The 21,780-nt window shown below is 36.7% G+C and overlaps 1 protein-coding gene across 1 annotated transcript in view; it reads left to right on the forward strand.

Moving 5' to 3' along the window:
- The window catches only part of RGS22 (regulator of G protein signaling 22), a 207,539-nt gene that overhangs the window by 158,508 nt on the left and 27,251 nt on the right, over positions 1 to 21,780 (forward strand). Inside the window, exon 21 of the mRNA XM_081070808.1 lies at positions 2,108 to 2,269. Within this exon, the coding sequence (XP_080926934.1) occupies positions 2,108 to 2,269 (162 nt within the window). The remainder of the gene's footprint in view (positions 1 to 2,107; positions 2,270 to 21,780) is intronic.

Raw genomic sequence — 21,780 nt, forward strand, 5'->3', positions numbered from 1 at the left:
ACCTGCTCAACCCTAGAAATGTCTGATTGGACTTTAAATACATATTATTTATTTTGCTTGTGATGGATTTATTGTTCTAGTATATGGTAGTTTATTTATTGCTAAGAGTGGATTACACGAAAAGAATGAGACATTGCAGCAGAATCAGCAGGTTAAATGATTTTACATTATCCCTCTTTATTTAGAATTACATTTTAGCTTTAAAAGAATTAAGATAACTATTATTTTGGTGATTATTGAAACCACTATAATATGAAACCTTACTAAATATTGCCCATTATGCTTCTTAACAAGCATGATAAACACGGTCTTCTTTTTGAGCCTACAAATTTATGTGTATTCATCCTTCTACAGGTCTTGATAGAATGTCAAACTAGACCCAGGTGTCCCACTGCAAACTAACAAAGACAAAGTTTTATTTGACTCTTAGAGGAGTGTATGTATCTGCTAGGATCTTCTTTTTCTGTATTTTGCTCTTGAAAGGAAATAAACTGTTCTTATGTTTGTCTTTTCTTATATTTTTATTGAAACACTAAGTAGAATAGGCTTATATTTCGTATCATTGTGCATTATATATTATGTTATTTTCTGTTTAGTTAAATTATAGGTTTTAGTTAAATTACTAAGTTTTAGTATCTTAAGAAGCAGGTCTTAAAACATTATTTGCTGAGTGGGTTTTAAATAAACATCCCAGTCTAATACATAGTTGTTCCTATTTACAAGGCTGTAATTTTAATATGGACCATATGGTGAGGGTCTTAACTTTTTGTCCAGTGAACACAACATGCGCCTCACTGAAATAGTGATAGACATCTACTCACTTTATCTGGATTAAGGCAGCACCATTCTTCTAGACTGCCTGGAGTTGCCTACAATTTTCAGTTTCCTACTCAGACAGCATCCTCAAGGCCCTTCTCTATAAAGCTTTTACTCCTCTAGGCAGAATTAGTTACTCCTTCACGTTCCCATAGCACTTTTTACATAACTCTCTTAAACACTCACATTGATGGTCATATATGATTCGTTTCAAGAAACTTATTTTATGCATTATCAGTAATGGATATTTATTATGTGTTTTGATTGATTGTTACTATAATTCCTAAGTTCATCTAAAACAATGCCTTTGCAATGATGCATGGTTGTAGGCTAAAATCAGATTTGGGGAACTTCAATAAAATTTATCTAGTAAAAAAATCTAATTACTAAATTTAATAAAATCTATTTCTTATGTTTTTTTAAATCTGAGAGGCTAAAGGGGAATGAATATGTGATCCAAAATGGTCAAAGTAAAAAAAGTAGACATCTTACATTTCAAAATTGTGAATATATAAAATAAATAATACCTGTAAGCTTTACTAAAACACCATAGGTCCCTCAGGCTTTTTTGTTATATAAAGTGAATCCTTAGTCAGAGGAAGTTTGTTATTAAAAATAATGTATTAATAATGTATTTCTTATTGTTATTAATTATTAATAACAATTTTTATTTTAAGATAAATTATTAATAACAATTTTTAAGGTAACTCACCAAAAAGCATGAGCTTTGCAGGATAGAATTATAGTGAAGCTCCAGCAAATTTCCTATTTAAATGAATAGGATTAATTGTTAAAATTTTTCTAAAATTTTTGAAAAACTATCTTAAATGTTTAACTGCTTTTACTTTTTAAAAAGCAGGAGAATTATATGTTAATTCATAATATATATAACACGTATAACAAAATAAATAATAATAGTATAACAGTGCATATTATAAAAATATTCTTTTGTTCTGTTTAAGCACAGAACTCATACTATACAGTAAAATGTAGTTTTTCACCATAGTCTCAAACTGTAATGATTGTTAACATTCTTAAACAATGTAGTCATATGTTCTAAATCATCCAATCATTTCTTTTTCTCTCTACCTCTTAAAAAAATGATGCCATAAAAAAATAAAGTAGACAAAGGGGAGAAGAACAGAGGGGGGAAAGTTGCCAGATTCTATTTATCTATGCCAAAAACTTCAACAGCCAAAAGTAAAGGAGATAGAAGTTGGTGATTTTTAGCTTAGGAAATGACTTTATTTACTTTTTAGAACACAACTAATTTTCTGTACTCTCTGGACAGCCTGTGGAGAGTAAGTGGATATCTTCATCTTGTGAAATCATTGCTTTCCGTAAAGCATTATTGAATCCAGTTACTGCAAGACAATTTCAACGGTTTGTGGCTCTAAAAGGAGATTTATTGGAAAATGGGGTGCTCTTTTGGCAAGAAGTACAAAAATATAAGGTATTGTATTGCGAGCTGGAGAAAACTCTTTTTTTGAGGAGGAAATGTCTTAACAAAGCAGATTATTTACTGTAACTTTATGAACAAGAAAGTTAAATAAGATGATGTATGAATAAGTATGAATAAGATATCCCAATTTTGCCATCTTCATGCTAATATATAAATATCGACGTGTTTCTTTTTCTGTGTTAGATACGTTGTTATTATACAATGAAGAGTGAGTGAGCCCTAAAAAGATAGCATATATTTTCAAGGTAGTCCCATATATTATGATCTAATGAGTAGTTTCCTTACTTACAAATGTTTATACACATTTTTCCCTGAAGATATCCATATTTAGTACTGTAACCGAGACCTCTTTACAAGAATTCACAAGTATCTTTACAGCAAGAGTAATCAAAGATAGTGGATTATAGATAAACAAACAAACAGACATGACAGAGCCTTTTCTATTAGAAACAATGGCCAAATTCTTAAGAAATAAATAAGTTAAAGAAAAAGTAGTTAGATTCAAAATCAGTTTATTTTCAGGCTTAACTGTTTAATGGAATCATATAGAATCTTTGCATTTGAAGAAGAGGAAAGGACTTTCTAGTTACACAATCTAGACTTGCATACAGGAATGTTGTCTAGAAATACTTAAGAGCAGGTATCCAGCCTCTGCTTAAATACTCCCAGGGGTAGCCGGCTCATATCCTTTCAAACAGCCTATTTTATCCTATTGTAAATGTAGGAAATAAAAATACTGGAATTTAAGAGGATGGTGCTTTCAATTGGCGTATAATCTAAGTATATATTATGCAGTACTAATACTCTGCAACATGCATACTCATATAGTTAGTAGTTGATCAATAAAATCTAGTTCCAAATTTTCTCCAACATGCATGAAACTGTTTTCTACCCTTTTCTGTTAGCAACAGTTTTTGTACTCTTCTCAACTCAGAAATTTTCTCAGAAAAAAAGCAACAAAGGAAAAAGACAAACAAATAAAGAAACAAAAACTCATAGACACAGACAATAGTTTAGTGGTTCAGAGGGTAAGGAGGAGGGGGGATGTTAAAGGGTAAAGGGGGTCAAATATATGATAATGGAAGGAGAACTGACTCTGGGTGGTGAGCACACAGTGTGATATATAGATGATGTATCATAGAATTGTACACTTGAAATCTACATAATTTACTAAACATTGTCACCCCAATAAAATTAATTTAAAAATATTTTGAGGGATTATGTCATAGTAATGGTGGCATGAAGTGAGCCTCTTGAAATCTTCCCTAGAATTTATAACAAATTGAACAACTATAATTCCACAAAGGACTCCTTGTGCAGCAGACAGGCAAGACTAAGAGATGTACAAATGAAATCATCTAAAGGTGGGCAAATTGGGCGAGTGGGGAAGGGAAGCAGAAAGTGCCGGCCTCGCCCGACACGTGGGTTGCGCGGGCGGGCACAGGACGCAGACCTAGCTCAGTGCTCCAAGCTCGCTGCATCCCAGAGCTACCGCAGCTGCTGGAGAGGGAAGAACTCAGACTGCTAGGGCTCCACCTATCGCCCACAGTCCCACCTGAGGGATCAGCATGTAATACGGCTGAACCCAACGCTTATAGCAGAGACCTCAAAGCAAAGACTGAGAGAAGAAGGGTGAAAACAGTGGTTTAAGCCCTCACTGCCAAGCAGAGGATGGAAGGCTTAGGCAAGGAGCCTAGCTTCCTTCTCCCCACCCTCCCAGAGATCTCCTCACTCCCACCGGCCCGGTACTAGAAGCGGAACGGTAGCAGTGTCAGATCAAAAGAACAGAGTATTTGCAGTTCTGAGAACAGTAGCCCGCAGCCACGGACTTGCAGCCCAACTAGTTCTGGCGAATGGGCGGGAGACCTGGGTGCACGACGGGCTATGCTTGTGGTCGCTGCCATTGCTTACAGCCATCTCTCACAATCCATCCTGTCCCCCTCCCCACTTATCTGGGTGGATCCTTATAGAGGTAAACAGAGCCACTGAAACACACAGGCCCTGAATCTAGTGCAGGAAGTGCTTCAGAACTTCAGAAGCTCTTCACATCCCCCAATGGAGGTGGTACCCTGAAACCCAGGCAACCTGCTCACAGAGGAGAAGCCCACCTTCCAGGGAATCCCCCCATTGTGTGAGAAGCCAGAACAGTGCACAGGAAATATAACACTACAGTGTGAAAGAGCATTAAAGGCTGCAGTTGGAAAGAAAATAAAGCATTCTACCAACACCTACTGGAAAGCAAAGGAAAGACCTCTTCCTACCAACCTGTTGCAGAAGCCACTCCTGTAGATGCCTAGGAAGAGAAATAATAATTCACTAATTGCCATGAATAAGCAAGGTAACAAGGCAGCTCAGAAAGAAAACGAAAAGTCTCCAGAAAATGACTTAAAAACATGGAAATATGGGACTTAAATGACAGAGAATTCAAGATTGCAGTTCTTAAAAATCTCAATGAGATGCAAGAAAACACAGACAGACAGTTTAATGAACTTAGAAACACAATCAAACAACAAAATGAATATTTTACCAAACAGACAGAAATTATAAAAAAAAAAGAACCTAATAGAATTGCTGGAGATTAAGAACTCAGTAAAAGAAATGAAGAATGAAATACCCAGCTTAAGTAACAGAGCTGACCAGATGGAGGAAAGAATCAGTGACATTGAAGATAGAAATCTGGAAATGACACAAATCAAAAATGAGAGAGGCTTGAGAGTTAAAACAAATGAAAGAACTCTGCAAGAACTTTCTGACTCCATCAGAAAGAGCAATATAAGAACAACCGAAATGCCCATCGGTAGATGACTGGATTAAGAAACTGTGGTACATTTATACAATGGAGTATTACGCAGCCATAAAGAATAAAGAAATCTTACCATTTGCAACAACATGGATGGATCTAGAGAGCATTATGTTAAGTGAAATAAGTCAGAAAGAGAAAGACAAGTACCATATGATCTCACTTATATGCGGAAACTAAAGAAAAGAATAAGTGAATGAACTAATCGGAAACAGTTTTGGGGACAAAAAGGAAAAACTGAGAGATGTTAGATGTGTGGGGGGTGGGGATAAGAGGGAAGGTGAAGGGATTAGGAAACAGTTGGTAACCACAAGATGGCCGCAGGGTTTTTGAAAATTAATTTGGGGAACGTAATCAATAATGTTGTAAAGATTTTGTAGGGTATCCGATGGACACGTGTCCCATTTGGGAGACCACCTCAGGGATACTGTAGATGCCTGACCATGGCACTGTACACCAGAAGCTAAACAATAATGAATGCCAACTATAATTTTATATATATAATAGGATGGCTCGGCGCGAGGTCGGAGGGATAGTGGATGGGGGGAGTGAGGTTCACAGTGTGAGGGATATAAATGATGAATGTCTAAGTATTACCTTGTCTTGTACACCTGAAACTAATAAATTAAAAAAGAAGAAGAACAATGTGCATACTTGAGAGTTAACAGAAATAAAAGAACTCTGTAAGAATTTTCTGACTCATCAGAAAGAGCAATATAAGAATAATGGGCATACCAGAAGGAGAAGAAAGAGAGAAGTGAACAGAGAATATATTCAAACAAATTGTTGATGAGAACTTCCCAAACTTATGGACAGAACTGGATCCTCGAATCCAAGAAGCAAATAGAACACCTAATTACCTCAATCCCAACAGGCCTTCTCCAAGGCACATTGTATTGAAGCTGTCAAAAATTAACGACAAAGAAAGAATCCTCAAGACAGCCAGGGAAAAGAAGACAGTAACCTACAAAGGAAAGCCCATTATGTTTTCATCACATTTTCAACAGAAACTCTAAAGCCAGGAGGGAGTGGACTCAAAAATTCAAACTATTTAAAGAGTGAAATTATGAGCCAAGAATAATATATCCAGCAAAGGTATTCTTTAGGTATGAAGGAGCTGATGGAATTTTCTAACACATGATCTACACTACAAGAAATACTGAAGGAGGCAATTCGACCAGTAAAAATAGGGATAATTTGTGACAACAAAAACATAAAAGGGGGAGAATAAAGGTCTGAGCCAGCATAAGGAAATGGAGAAAATAAGCATGCTGAAGAAAATGGAATATTCTAAATATGAAACTTTCTTTTACATAAACTTAATGGTAACCACTCAAAAAAAAATTCAGAACTGAAATATATAGCACAATAAAAGAAGAAATGGAGGGGAAAATCATAGAATACCACCATACTGAAATAATAGATAGCAACAAAAAGGCAAAGGAACAATGGAGACAGAGTCCTACCAGAAAACCAAAGATAGAATGATAGGAAATCCTTATATATCAATAACCACCCTAAATGTAAATGGATTGAACTCACCAATAAAAAGGCACAGAGTAGCAGACTGGATCAAAGAATTAAACCCAACCTTATGCTGTCTCCAAAAGAAACATCTCAGCTACAAGGATAAATATAGACTCAAAGTAAAAGGGTGGAAATTGACAGTCCAAGCAAATGGTATCCAGAGAAAATCAGGTGTAACCACACTGATATCAGATGAAACAGACTTCAGAATAAAAAAGGTAACAAGAGACAAAGATGGACATTTCATAATGATAAAGGGGACTATACAACAAGAAGACATAACAGTCATCAATATTTATGCCCCCAATCAGGGAGAACGAAAATATACCAAGCAACTACTAACAGAACTGAAGGGAGAAATTGACCAAACCACAATTATAGTAGTTGACAGCTATGGAAATATCATTCAAACAGAAAATAAATAAATAAATAAATAAGAAGGAAGGAAGGAAGGAAGGAAGGAAGGAAGGAAGGAAGGAAGGAAGGAAGGAAGGAAGAAGAAAGAAAGAAAGAAAGATCAGCCCTAAATGATGTATTCAACGAAATGGACATAATTGACATTTATAGAGCTCTTCATCATAGAACATCAGACTATACATTCTTGTCTAGGGTACACGGAACATTCTCAAGGATAGACCATTTCGGGGGCATAAAACTAGCCTCAGCAAATTTAAGAAGATTGAAATCATACCAAGCATATTCTCTGATCACAAGGCTTTAAAATTTGATATCAACTGCAAAAAGAAAGCAGGAAAAACCACAAATATATGGAGATTAAACAACATACGGCTGGGTCAAAGAAGAAATAAGAGGAGAGATCATAAGATATATAGAAACAAATGAGAATGAAAATACGTCCTACCAAAATTTTTAGGATGCAGCAGAAGCAGTTTTAAGAGCGAAATTTATATCATTACAGGTCTATCTCAAGAAACAAGAAAAAAACCCAGGTAAATAACTTCACATTATACCTTAAAGAACTAGAAAAAGAAGAACAAATGAAACCCAAAGTCAGCACAAGGAAGGAAATAATAAAAATCAGAGCAGAACTAAATGAAATACAGAACAAAAAGACAATAGAAAAAACTAATGGGACAAAGAGCTGGTTCTTTGAAAAGATTAACAACATTGAAAAACCCTTGGCTAGACTCACTAAATAAAAAGAGAAAAGACACTAATAAACATAATCAGAACGGAAAGAAGGAAAGTTACCATGGATACCACTGAAACACAAATAATCATCCAAGAATACTATGAAGGACTATATACCACCAAATTCAACAACCTAGAAGAAATGGACAAGTTCTTAGAAACATATAGTCTTCCTAGGTTGAGTCACGAAGAATTGGAAAATCTAAACAGACTGATCACCACTAAGGAAACTGAATCAGTCATCCGAAACCTTCCCAAAAGCAAAAAAGTCCAGGACCAGGTGGTTTCAGTAGTGAATTCTACCAAACATTCAAAGAGGGTCTAATACCAGTCCTTCTCAAACTCTTCCAAAAAAATTGAAGTAGAGACAGTACTCCCTAACTCATTTTAGGAGTCCAACATTATCCTGATACCAAAATCTGGTAAGGATAACACAAAAAACGAAAATGACAGACCAATATCTCTGATGAATACAGATGCAAAAATCCTAAACAAAATTCTAGCCAATCAAATGCAACAAAGCATTAAAAAGATTGTACATCATGACCAAGTGGGGTTCATCCCAGGGGCATAAGGATATTTCAAAATCCATAAAACAATCAATGTGATATACCACATAAACAAAGGACAAAAATCATATGATTATATCAATAGATGCAGAAAAAGTGTTTGACAAGATACAATATCCATTTATCATTAGAACACTTCATAAAATATTTATAGAAGGAAAATACCTTAACATAGTAAAGGGCATATATGACAAACCCTCATCTAATATCATAATTAATGGTGAAAAACTGAAGCCCTTTATTCTACATTCAGGAACAGGGCTGTTCTCTATCACCTCTGCTGTTCAACATAGTATTGGAAGTCCTAGCCAGAGCAATCAGGCTAGAGAAAGAAATAAAAGGCATCCAAATTGGGAATGAATAAGTTAAATTGTCACTCTTTGCAGATAATATGATGCTATATATAGAAAACCCTAAAGACTCCACCAAAAAGCTATTAGAAACAATAAATGAATACAGTTGCCAGCTACAAAATCAATGTACAAAAGTCCATTGCATTCCTATATACTTACAATGAAATCTCAGAAAAGAAATAAAAACAAACAATTCCTTTTGCAATTGCAACAAACAGAATAAAATACCAAGGTATAAACTTAACCAAGGATGTTAAAAACCTAGATACTGAAAACTATAAGACATTTTGTTTTCAACTTATTGGGATGACAATTGTTAGTAAAATTACATACATTTCAGGTGTACAATTCTGTATTACATCATCTATAAATCCCATTGTGTGTTCACCACCCAGAGTCAGTTCTCCTTCCATCACCATATATTTGATCCCCCTTACCCTCAACTCCCATCCCCCACCCCCCTTATCCTCTGGTAAACACTAAACTATTGTCTGTGTCTATGAGTTTTTGTTTCTCATTTGCTTGTCTTGTTCTCTTGTTGTTTTTGGTTTATATACCACATATCAGTGAAATCATATTGTTCTCTACTTTTCCTGTCTGACTTATTTCGCTTAGAATCATACTCTTAAGATCCATCCATGTTGTCACAAATGCTCCTACATCACTTTTCCTTAATGCTGAATAGTATTCCATTGTGTATACATACAACAACTTCTTTATCCATTCATCTATCGAAGGACATTTTGGTTGTTTCCATGTCTTGGGTACCGTAAACAAAGCTGCAATGAACATTGGAGCACACGTGTCTTTATGTATAAATGTTTTCAGATTTTTGGGGTAGATACCCAGGAGAGGGATTGCTGGGTCATATGGTAATTTTATTCGTAATTTTTCGAGGAACCTCCATACTGTCTTCCATGACGGCTGCACCAGTCTGCATTCCAACCAACAGTGTATGAGGGTTCCTTTCTCTCCCCAGCTTCTCCAACTCTTGTTACTATTTGTCTTCTTGATAATAGCCATTCTGACTGGGGAGAGGTGATATCTCATTGTGGTTTTTATTTGCATTTCTCTGATGATTAGTGATGTTGAGCATTTTTTCATATGTCTATTTGCCATTTGTATGTCCTCTATGAAGAAATGTCTCTTCAGGTCCTCTGCCCATTTTTCATTTGGGTTGTTTGTTTTTTTGTTGTTGAATTTCATGAGTTCCCTGTATATTTTGGATATTAGCCCCTTATCGGAGACACTATTTGCAAAAATTTTCTGCCATTCAATCGGTTGCCTCTTTATTTTGTCGATAGTTTCTTTTGCTGTGCAGAAGCTTTTAAGTTTCATATAATCCCATTCGTTTATTTTAGCTTTTTCTTCCCTTGCCTTGAAGTCAAATTCATAAAATGTTCTTTGAACCCAAGTTTAAGTACCTATGTTTTCTTCTATGCATTTTATTGTGTCAGGTCTTATGCTTAAGTCTTTGATCCATTTTGAATTAATTTTGGTACATGGTGACAGATAGCAGTCCAGTTTCATTCTTTTGCAGGTGTCTATCCAATTCTGCCAGCACCATTTATTGAAGAGGCTGTCTTTCCTCCATTATATGTTTTTAGCCTCTTTGTCAAAAATTTTCTGTCCATAGTTATGTGGTTTTATTTCTGGGTTCTCAATTCTATTCCATTGGTCTATGTGTCTGTTTTTCTGCCAATACTATGCTGTTTTGATTATTGTAGCCCTGTAATACAAGCTAAAGTCAGGGAGTGTGATACCGCCAGTTTTGTTCTTTTTTGGAGTCATTTGTGGTTCCAAATAAATCTGATGATTTTTTGTTCTATTTCTTTAAAAAATGTCATTGGGATTTTGATGGGGCTTGCATTAAATCTGTATATGGCTTTGGGTAATATGGCCATTTTAACTATGTTGATTCTTCCAATGAATAATCTTTTTAATGCATTGTTGTATTCGATTTGCTAGAATTTTGTTTAGGATTTTTGCATCTGTGTTCATCAGAGATATTGGTCTGTAGTTTTCTTTTTTTGTGTTTCCTCACCAGGTTTTGGTATCAGGGTAATGTTGGCATCATAAAATGAGTTAGGGAATACTGTCTCTTCTTCAGTTTTTTGGAAGAGTTTGATCCCAGATTTTGCTTTTGGGAAGGTTTTGGATGACTGATTCAATTTTGTTACTGGTGATCGGTTTGTTTAGATTTTCCAGTTCTTCATGGTTCAGCCTAAGAAGGCTATATGTTTCTAAGAACTTGTCCATTTCTTCTAGGTTATTGAATTTGATGGCATATAGTCCTTCATAGTATTCTTGGATGATCCTTTGTATTTCTGTGGTGTCCGTGATAACTTCCCCTTTTTCATTTCTGATTTTGTGAATTAGTGTCTTCTCTTTTTATCTTAGTGAGTCTAGCCAAGGGTTTGTCAATTTTGTTAATGTTTTCAAAGAACCAGCTCTTTGTCACATTAATTTTTTCTATTTCTTTTTGTTCTCTATGTCATTTAGTTCTGCTCTGATCTTTGTTATTTCCTTTCTTCTGCTGACCTTGGGTTTCACTTGTTCTTCTTTTTCTAGTTCTTTAAGGTGTAACATGAGGTTATTTGTTTGGGATTTTTCTTGTTTCTTGAGATAGGCCTGTAATATTACAAATTTCGCTCTTAAAATTGCTTTCGCTGCATCCTAAAAATTTTGATAGGATGTATTTTCATTGCCATTTGTTTCTATGTATTTTTTGATCTCTCCTCTAATTTCTTCTTTGACCTAGTCGTTCTTTAAAAGTATGTTGTTTAATCTCTTAGTATTTGTGTTTTTTCCTGCTTTCTTTTTGCAGTTGATATCCAATTTCAAAGCCTTGTGATCAGAGAATATGCGTGGTATGATTTCAATCTTCTTAAGTTTGCTGAGGCTGATTTTATGTCCCAATCTATGGTCTATCCTTGAGAATGTTCCATGTACAGTAGAAAAGAATGTATAGTCTGATGTTTTGGATGAGGTCCTCTCTGTATGTCAATGATGTCCATTTCATCTAATGTGTCATTTAGGGCTGCTATTTCGTTATTTATTTTCTGTTTGGATGATCTATCCATAGCTGTCAATGATGTATTTAAGTCCCCTAGTATACTTGTGTTTTGGTCAATTTCTCCCTTTAGTTCTGTTATAGTTGCTTGGCATATTTCGGTGCTCCCTGATTGGGGGCATAAACATTGATGACTGTTATGTCTTCTTGTTGTATAGTCCCCTTTACCATTATGAAATGTCCATCTTTGTCTCTTGTTATCTTTTTCACCCTGAAGTCTGTTTCATCTGATATCATTATGGCTACACCTGATTTTCTCTGGATACCATTTGCTTGGAGTGTCAATTTCCACCCTTTCACTTTGAGTCTATGCTTGTCCTTGTAGCTGAGATGTGTCTCTTGTATACAGCATACCGTTGGGTTTAGTTTTTTTATCCAATCTGCTACTCTGTGCCTGTTTATTGGTGAGTTCAGGCCATTTACATTTAGGGTGATTATTGATACGTGAGGATTTTCTGTAATTCTATTTAATTTTCTGGTAAGGCTGTGTCACCATTGTTTCTTGCCTTTTTGTTGTTGTCTATTATTTCTGTGTGGTGGTAGTCTCTGATGTTTCCCTCTGTTTCTTCTTTTATTACAGTATATATTTCAGTTCTGGATGTTTTTTGAGTGGTTACCCTTAAGTTAATGTAAAAGAAAGTTTGATATTTAGAGTCTTCCAGTTTCTTCAGCATGCTTACTGTCTCTATTCCCATATTCCAGTTCAGGCCTTTACTCTCCCCTTTTTATGTTTTGGTTGCCACAAGTTGTCCTTGTTGATGGTGGTCTAATAGCCTCCTTTAGTATTTCTTGTAGTGCAGGTCGTGTATTAGAAAATTCCCTCAGCTTCTGTATGTCTGGAAAGGTCTTTATTCCTGTTCATATCTAAAGGAGATCTTGCTGAATATATTATTCTTGACTCATAATTTCTCTCTTTCAATAGTTTGAATATTTCATTCCACTCCCTCCTTGCTTGTAGAGTTTCTGCTGAAAAATCTGATGATAATCTAATGGGCTTTCCTTTGTAGGTTACCGTCTTCTTTTCCCTGGCTGTCTTGAGGATTCTTTCTTTGTCATTGATTTTAGACAGCTTCAATACAATGTGCCTTGGAAAAGGCCTGTTGGGATTGAGGTAATTAGGTGTTCTATTTGCTTCTTGGATTCGAGGATCCAGTTTGTCCACAAGTTTGGGAAGTTCTCATCAACAACTTGTTTGAATATATTCTCTGTTCCTTTCTCTCTTTCTTCTCCTTCTGGTATGCCCATTATTCTTATATTGTTCTTTCTGATGGAGTCAGAAAGTTCTTGTAGAGTTCTTTCATTTCTTTTAAGGCTCAAGTCTCTTCTTCCATCTATTCAATTTCCAGGTCTCTATCTTTGATGTCACTGATTTTTTCCTCCATCTGGTCAACTCTACTACCTAAGCTGGTTATTTCATTTTGATTTCTTCTATTGAGTTCTTAATCTCCAAAATTCTATTTGGTTCTTTTTAAAAATTTCAATCTCTTTCGTAAAATGCTCATGTTGCTCTTTGATTGCGTTTCTGAGTTCATTAAACTGCCTTTATATGTTTTCTTGCATCTTATTGAGTTTTTTCAGAATTGCAATCTTGAATTCTCTGTCATTTAAGTCACATATTTCCGTATCTTTAAGTTCCTTTTCTAGAGACTTTTCACTTTCTTTCTGAGCTGTCCACTTGCCTTGGTTATTCATTGCAATTACTAATTTATTATTTTTCTTCCTAAATATATACAGGAGTGGCTTCTGCAACAGGTTGATAGGAAGAGGTCTTTCTTTTGTTTTCCAGAACTTGTTGGTAGAATGTTTTATTTTCTCTCCGACTGCAGCCTTTTTTTCTGTCTCACACGGTAGTGCTATGTTTTCTCTGCACTATTTTAGCTTCTCACACAATGGGGGGTTTCCCTGGGAGACGGGCTTCTCCTCTGTTAATAGTTCTCCTGGGTCACAAGGCGCAGTGTCCGTGTGGGTATGCGGATAGCTTTTGAAGTTCCAAAGCTCTTCCTGCACCAGATTCAGAGCCCGTATGTTTCAGCAGTTCTGTTTTCTCCTGCAGGGATCTGCCCAGATAGGTGGGTCCAGGGGCAGGGTGAGTTGTGAGAGGTGGCCCAGAGCAATGGCAGCGACCACCACCACAGCCGGTCCTGCTTCCACAGCTCCCTTCTCTTTGCCAGAACTAGGTGGGCTTCGAATCTGTGTCTGAGGTGCACAGGTCTCAGAACAGCAAGTGTTCTGTTCTTTTGATCTGACACTGCTACTGTTCTGCTTCTAGCACTGGGGAGGTGGGGGCGGTGCGAGCTCCTGGAGGGTTCGAGGGGTCAGCTAGTCTCAGTGTCTAAGGCTTTCGTTCTTTGCTCGGCAGTGAGGGCTTAAACCACCGTTTTCAGCCTTCTTCCCTGAGTCTTTTCTCCGAGGTCTCTGCCTTGAGTGTTGGGTACAGCTGTGTTACATTCGCCCCCTCAGCCCTGTGGGCCATAGCGGAATTCTAGCACTTCGAGTTCTTCCCTTTCCTGCAGCTGCGGTAGTTCCGGGATGCAGCGAGTTCGGAGCACTGAGCTAGGTCTGCATCCTGCGCCCTTGGGGCTCCTTCTCCTCACTTCTCCCTTCCCTCTTCCCCCACTCTCGCGATTCACCCACCTTTAGGGGAATTCACTACTGAGCCTCTTCGTCTTGTTTGTCTGCTGTGCAGGAAGTCCTTTGTGGAGTTACTGTTGTTTGATTAGTTATAAATTCCAGGGGAGCTTTACAAAGACTCACCTCGGGCTGCCATTTTGATGACGTCTATATAAGACATTTTTAAAAGAAATTAAAGAAGACACAAAGAAATGGAAAGACATTCCATGTTCATGGATTGGAAGAATCAACATAGTTAAAATAGCCATGTTACCCAAAGCAATACACAGATTTAATGCAATCCCCATCAAAATCCCAACGGCATTTTTGAAAGAAATAGAACAAAAAATGATCAGATTTGTATGGGACCACAAAAGACCCCAAATAGCCAAAGCAATCCTAAGAAAAAAGAACAGTGCTGGAGGTATCACACTCCTTGACTTCAGCTTGTACTACAGGGAAACAATAATCAAAACAGTATGGTATTTGCAGAAAAAACTGACACACAGACCAATGGAATAGAATTGAAAATCCAGAAATAAACCCCCATCAATATGGATACATATTTTTTGAGAAAGAAGCAAAAATGGAGAAAACACAACCTCTTCAATAAATGGTGCTGGGAGAACTGGACAGCCATGTGCAAAAGAATGAGACTAGACTGCCATCTGTCACCATATACCAAATTAACTCAAAATGAATCAAAGACCTAAATGTAAGACCTGAAACAATAAACTGCATAGAAGAAAAGATAGGTACTAAACTTATGGAGCTTGGGTTCAAAAAACATTTTATAAATTTGTTTTCAAAGGCCAGGGAAGTAAAAGCTAAAATAAATGAATGGGATTATATCAAATCAAAAAGCTTCTGTACAGGAAAAGAAACCATCGACAAAATAAAGAGGCAACCAACTGAATGGGAGATTTTTGCTAACAATGCCTCTGATAAGGGGCTAATATCCAAAATATATAAGGAAGTCATGCAGCTCAACAAAAAACAACAACAAACAATACAATTGAAAAATGGGCAGAGGACCTGAAGAGACATTTCTCCATAGAGGACATACAAATGGCAAATAGACATGAAAAAACGCTCAACATCACTAATCATCAGAGAAATGCAAATAAAAACCACAATGAGATATCACCTCTCACCCGTAGAATGGCTATCATCAACAAAACAAATAGTAACAAGTGTTGGAGAGGCTGTGGAGAAAAAGGAACCCTGATACACTGTTGGTGGGAATGCAGACTGGTGCAGCCACTATGGAAGGCAGTGTGGAGGTTCCTCAAAAAATTAAGAATAGAATTACCCTATGATTCAGCAATCTCTCTTGTGGGTATCTACCCAAAAAATCTGAAAACATTTATCCATAAAGACATATGTGCTCCAATATTCATTGCAGCTTTATTTATGGTGGTCAAGACATGGAAACAACCAAAGTGTCCTTCAATAGATGAATGCATAAAGAAGTTGTGGTATATATACACAATGAAATGCTATTCTGCCATAAGAAAAGATGAAATAGTACCATTTGCGATAACACGGATGGATCTTGAGATTAAAATGGTAAGCGAAATAAGTCAGACAGAAAAAGTAGAGAACCATATGATTTCACTGATATGTGGTATATAAAACTGAAAATAACAAAAGTACAAGACAAACAAATGAAGAAACAAAAACTCATAGACACAGACAATAGTGTAGTGGTTACCAGAGGGTAAGGGGGAAGGGGTGGTTGATGAGGGTAAAGGAGGTCAAATGTATGGTGATGGAAAGAGAACTGGCTCTGGGTGGTGAACACATAATATGATATATAGATGATGTATTAACAGAATTGTACACCTGAAATCTATGTAACTTTACTAACAATTGTCACCCCAATAAACTTTAATTAAAAAAATATTTTGAGGTAAGTTTTTCAAAATATGTCACAAGGTAAGTTATATTAAAATAAATTTTGAGAATTAGAAAGGAGATGGACTCTGTTTTCCAAAATAGGCAATTATTATGAATGGTTAGAATTATCTTTATGCTAATATGAATATGCGTAAGCCCAACCCTGCTAAGACAAGGCGTAATGAGATAAGACTTGCAAAATAAGTGTTTAAAAACCATAGACTCACACACAGTCTTTCCTTAGTTTCGTGACTGTTTATTCCTCAAGGCTGCCCTTGGTCTCAGTTAAATATCTTTTCTGTGTCATAGAATGGAGGACATATATTACTAGGTAGCTATTAAAATTCACGCTATAGGAGTGAATTTGTTCATTCAATGAGCATTTAGTAATTGTCTAATGTGTCAGTCATTATGCTAGATTGTAGGAATAAAAAGGTGAATACAACACATTCATGAAAATAAATAGTATTGATTATGATCCGTCTGCTAAGTAGGTATTCCACAGAGGAAGGAATGATGCAGGAAAGAATGATGCAAGGAATGATGCAGGAAGGGTAGGTCAGGGAAGTGTAAACAGAAGGGATGAGGGAGTTTGCCAGGTGGAAAGCATTCTACCATGAAAGATCTTACTGAGCTCACTTTTATGTGGCTTACTCTTATTTAGTGTTTGCTATCTGCCAGATATTGTCTTAATGCTTTTCATGTGTTAAGTAATTTTTTCTTGTTAAGAATCCTATGAGGCCAAAGTTGTTGTTCTCACTATTTTACAGATGAAAAAGCTAAGGCACAGAAAAGTTCAAAACTCCTGACATCATGCAGATAATTTAGTGGTAGAGCTGAGATTTCAACCAAAGCATTCTGTTTCTAAAGCTAGTGCCCTTAACCAGTAATGATTGTGGTAATATGCGAAGGGAAGGCTGCAGTGATCTTAATCAAACATAGTTCTCAATTGTGAAAAATTGGAAAGAACTTAGGTGTTCAACAACAGCTATACAATAGAATACTCTGCAGCCTTTAAAAGTTATACTGTAGGACAATAATGAATGACAAGAAAGATATTCATCTTACTGATAGTTTAAACCTAGTTACTAAAAAACAGTATGATTTAATCTAAAGTCTGTGTGTGCCTGTGTGTGCGGTGTGTCCACAGAGAAAAGAATGGGAGGGTATATTTATCCAACAAATAACTTATTGAGCACCTACCAAGAGTGAGGCTAAATCCTGATGATACAGCTGTAATTAAAAGTCTTCCTTGTTACAAAAGCCAGGAGGTGGGCTATTTCCCTGTGTCCCACAGCTGATCTCTCCCACCGAGGGGGCAGCCAGTTGGGCTCTAGGTCGTACAAAGGACACAAACTCCGTACCTGGGCCTCTCCCCGCCACTCTTCCAATCCTAACCCCGCCCTTCCAGAGATTTAAACTGGCCCCTGAACTAAGGAATAGTGTCAGATTACAGAGGAGCCTTAGTGCTCAGGCTCTGGGAAGACCGGTGTGCAGACCTGACCCAGGGAAGAGGTGGGGAAGAGTGTGATTTTTGCTGGGCTAGGGGAGAAGAGACTCCTCAACCCCCAGCCACTACCTTTTCTGGCATGCCTAGGGCAGGACATTTACAACTGCGGAGTCACTCCCAGGGATCAGCAGTAGGTGGCAGACACAGCTCTAGGCTTTCAGGAGCTCAGAAATCTCCCACCGGCCACACACACACACACACACACACACACACACAAGGAAGAAGTGCCCTAAGATTCAGGAGAACTGGACACAGGGCTGGTGGTGCTAGTTTCAGTGCGCATATGTGCAGGCAAGGGCAGAAACTGCACTGACTTTGTAGAACCTACCATCCAAACCCCTCAGCCCCATGCATCTAAATCTGCAGTCCCTAAGTCACTCTGGGCACCAGGTGACTGGCTCTGCCTGCACAATACACAGAGGACTCTTTGGTACAGCAGAGGACAATCTGGTGCTTACTTGGTGGGCTTAAGCCAAGACTGGCACTGCTATTTTTTTCTTTTTCTTTGTTTTGTTTTGTCTTTACATCTTTGATACCTTTGCCTGTGTTGAGTGTGGGTTGTCGGTTGTTTTACATGAGAATGTATTTGATTTTTTCTTTCTTGTTGTTGTTGTGCTTGGTGATTTACTTTGTTCTGAAATTGCCCTACCGGAGTCCAGCTTAAGTGACACAAGATTCAACACACCCAGAGGCCAACTTCAGACCAAACCAAAGTACTACCGGGTTTGACTCACTTTAAATGTAAATGGATTAAATGCTCCAATCAAGAGACTTTTAGGGTGGCTGAGTTGATAAGAAAGCAAGACCCTTGTATATGCTGTATACAAGAGACTCATCTCAGATCAAAAGACACACACAGGCTGAAAGTGAAGGGTTGGAGTAAGATATTTCATGCAAATGGAAATGAGAAAAAAGCTGGAGTCACAATACTTATAGCTGACAAAACACACTTTAAAATGAAGAACATATTAAAAGACAAAGATGGGCACATATAATAATAAAGGGATTGATCCGACAAGAGGACATAACCCTAGTAAACATCTATGCACCCAACATAGGAGAACCTAAATATATAAAACAGATATTGACTGACATAAAGACAGAGATCAACACTAACACTATCACAGTAGGGGACTTCAACACACCTCTGACAACAAGGGACAGGTCTGCCAGACAGAAAATCAATATGGAAACAACGGCCTTAAATGACACATTGGACCACTTGGATTTAATCAACATTTTCAGAGCATTTCACCTCAAATCTGCAGAATACACGTTCTTCTCAAGTGCACATGGAACATTTTCCAAGATAGACCATATGTTAGGCCACAAAACAAGTCTTGATAAATTTAAGAAAATTGAAATCATACCAATTGTCTTCTCTGACCACAGTGCTATGAAATTAGAAGTGAACTACAGGAAAAAAACTGGAAGACACACCAATTCATGGAGGCTGAATAACATGTTACTAAATAATGAATGGGTCAAGCAGGAGATCAAGGAAGAAATCAAGATATCTCGAGACAAACGAAAATGAAAACACGACGACCCAAAATCTATGGGATGCCGTGAAAGCAGTCCTAAGAGGGAAATTCATAGCATTGCAGGCCTACCTAAAGAAACAAGAATCACTAATCAACAGTTTATCTTCACACTTAAAGGATCTGTAAAAAGAACAACAAAATACGCCCAAAGGGAACACAAGGAAGGAGATAATAAAGATCAGAGCAGAAATAAATGAAATAGACACCAGGAAAACAATACAAAAGATCACTGAATCCAAGAGTTGGTTCTTAGAGAAGATAAACAAAATCAACAATCCTTTAGCAAGACTCATTAAAAAAACACAGAGAGAGAGGACCCAAATTAATAAAATCAAATTGAAACAGAAGTGACAACAGACACCACAGAAATACAAAAAAAATTTAAGAAATTACTATGAGCAACTATATGCCAACAAATTTGAAAATCTGGAGAAATGGACAATTTTCTAGAGGCATACAACCTTCCACGGCTAACTCAAGAAGAAACAGAAAACCTGAATAGACTGATTACCACCAGGGAAATTGAATCAGTAATCAACAATCTCCCAACAAACAAAAGCCATGGACCAGATGGCTTTACAGGTGAATTTTACAAAACGTTCAAAAAAGAATTATCACCTATTCTCCTCAAACTCTTCCAAAAAATCAGGAAAGAGGAAGGCTCCCAAACACTTTTTACAAAGCCACTATCACCCTGATCCCCAAATCACACAAAAACACCACACACACACACAAAAAGAAAACTACAAGCCGATATCTCTAATGAACACAGATGCAAAAATCCTCAACAAAATGTTAGCAAACAGAATTCAGCAATACATTAAAAAGATCATATACCATGATCAAGTGGGATTCATCCCTGGTATGCAAGGGTGATTCAACATCCGCAAATCAATTAATGTGATACACCACATTAACAAAATGAAAAAAATCACATGATCATATCAATAGATGCAGAAAAAGTATTTGATAAAATTCAGCAGCCACTTATGATAAAAACCCTTAAGAAAGTGGGAAAAGAGGGATCATATCTCAACATAATAAAGGCCAAATATGATAAACGCACAGCTAACATCATACTCAATGGGGAAAAGCTAAAACCATTCCCCTTAAGATCAGGAACAAGGCAAGGTTGCCCACTATCTCCACTTCTGTTCAACATAGTGCTGGAAGTTCTAGCCACAGCAATCAGACAAGAAAAAGGAATAAAAGGCATCCAAATCGGTAAGGAGGAAGTAAAATTGTCATTATATGCAGATGACATGATACTATATAGAGAGAATCCTAAAGACTCCACCAAGAAACTATTAGAGCTGATAGATGAATTTAGTAACGTAACAGGACACAAAATTAATATTCAGAAATCAGTTGCATTTGTATATACCAATAATAAAACATCAGAAGGAGAAATTTAAAAAAACAATCCCGTTTACAATTGCTTCAAAGACTATAAAATACCTGGGAATAAATTTAACCAAAGAAGTAAAAGATCTTTACTCAGAAAATTATGAGGCACTGAAGAAAGAAATGAAAGAAGATACAAATAGATGGAATAATATAGTTAAAATGTCCATACTGCCTAAGGCAATATACATATTCAACGCAATTCCTATCAAACTGCCAACGATGTTTTTCACAGAAATAGAACATATAATCCTAAAATTTATATGAGATCATAAAGACTCCAGATAGCCTCAGCAATCTTGAGAAATAAGAACAAAGCGGGAGGTATAACGATACCTGACGTCAAATTATACTACAAGGCTACAGTAATCAAAACAGCATGGTACTGGCATAAAAACAGACGCATAGATCAATGGAACAGAATAGAGAGTCCAGAAAAAAATTCATGCCTATATAGCCACTTAATCTACGACAAAGGAAGCAAGAATGTACGATGGAGTAAAGACAGTCTATTCAATAAATGGTGCTGGGAAACCTGGACAGACAGATGCAAAAAAATGAAGTTGGACCACCTCCTTATACCATATACAAAAATAAATTCAAAATGGCTTAAAGACTTAAATGTAAGATCCCAAACCATAAAATTCCTGGAAGAAAATATAGGAAGAAACTTCACAGATATTACCTGGAGTAAGATTTTTACTGATATATCCCCTCGCACAAGGGAAATAAGAAAAAATAAACATGTGGATTACATCAGACTAAAAAGGTTTTTCACAGCAAAGGAAACCATCAATAAAATAAAAAGGGACCCTACTAAATGGGAAAAGATATTTGCCAATGATATATCTGATAAGGGGTTAATATCACAAATTTATAAAAACATCACTCAACTCCAAAAAAAAAAAAAAAAACAAAATAAACCCCTAACAACCCATTAAAAAAATGGGCAGAGCACATGAAGAGACATTTTGCTAAAAAGGACATACAGATGGCAAACAGACATATGAAAAATGCTCAACCTCATTAATCATTAGAGAAATGGAAATAAAAACCACAAT

Source organism: Rhinolophus hipposideros, assembly GCF_964194185.1.
Source record: "Rhinolophus hipposideros genome assembly, chromosome: 13".
Classification (NCBI taxonomy): domain Eukaryota; kingdom Metazoa; phylum Chordata; class Mammalia; order Chiroptera; family Rhinolophidae; genus Rhinolophus; species Rhinolophus hipposideros.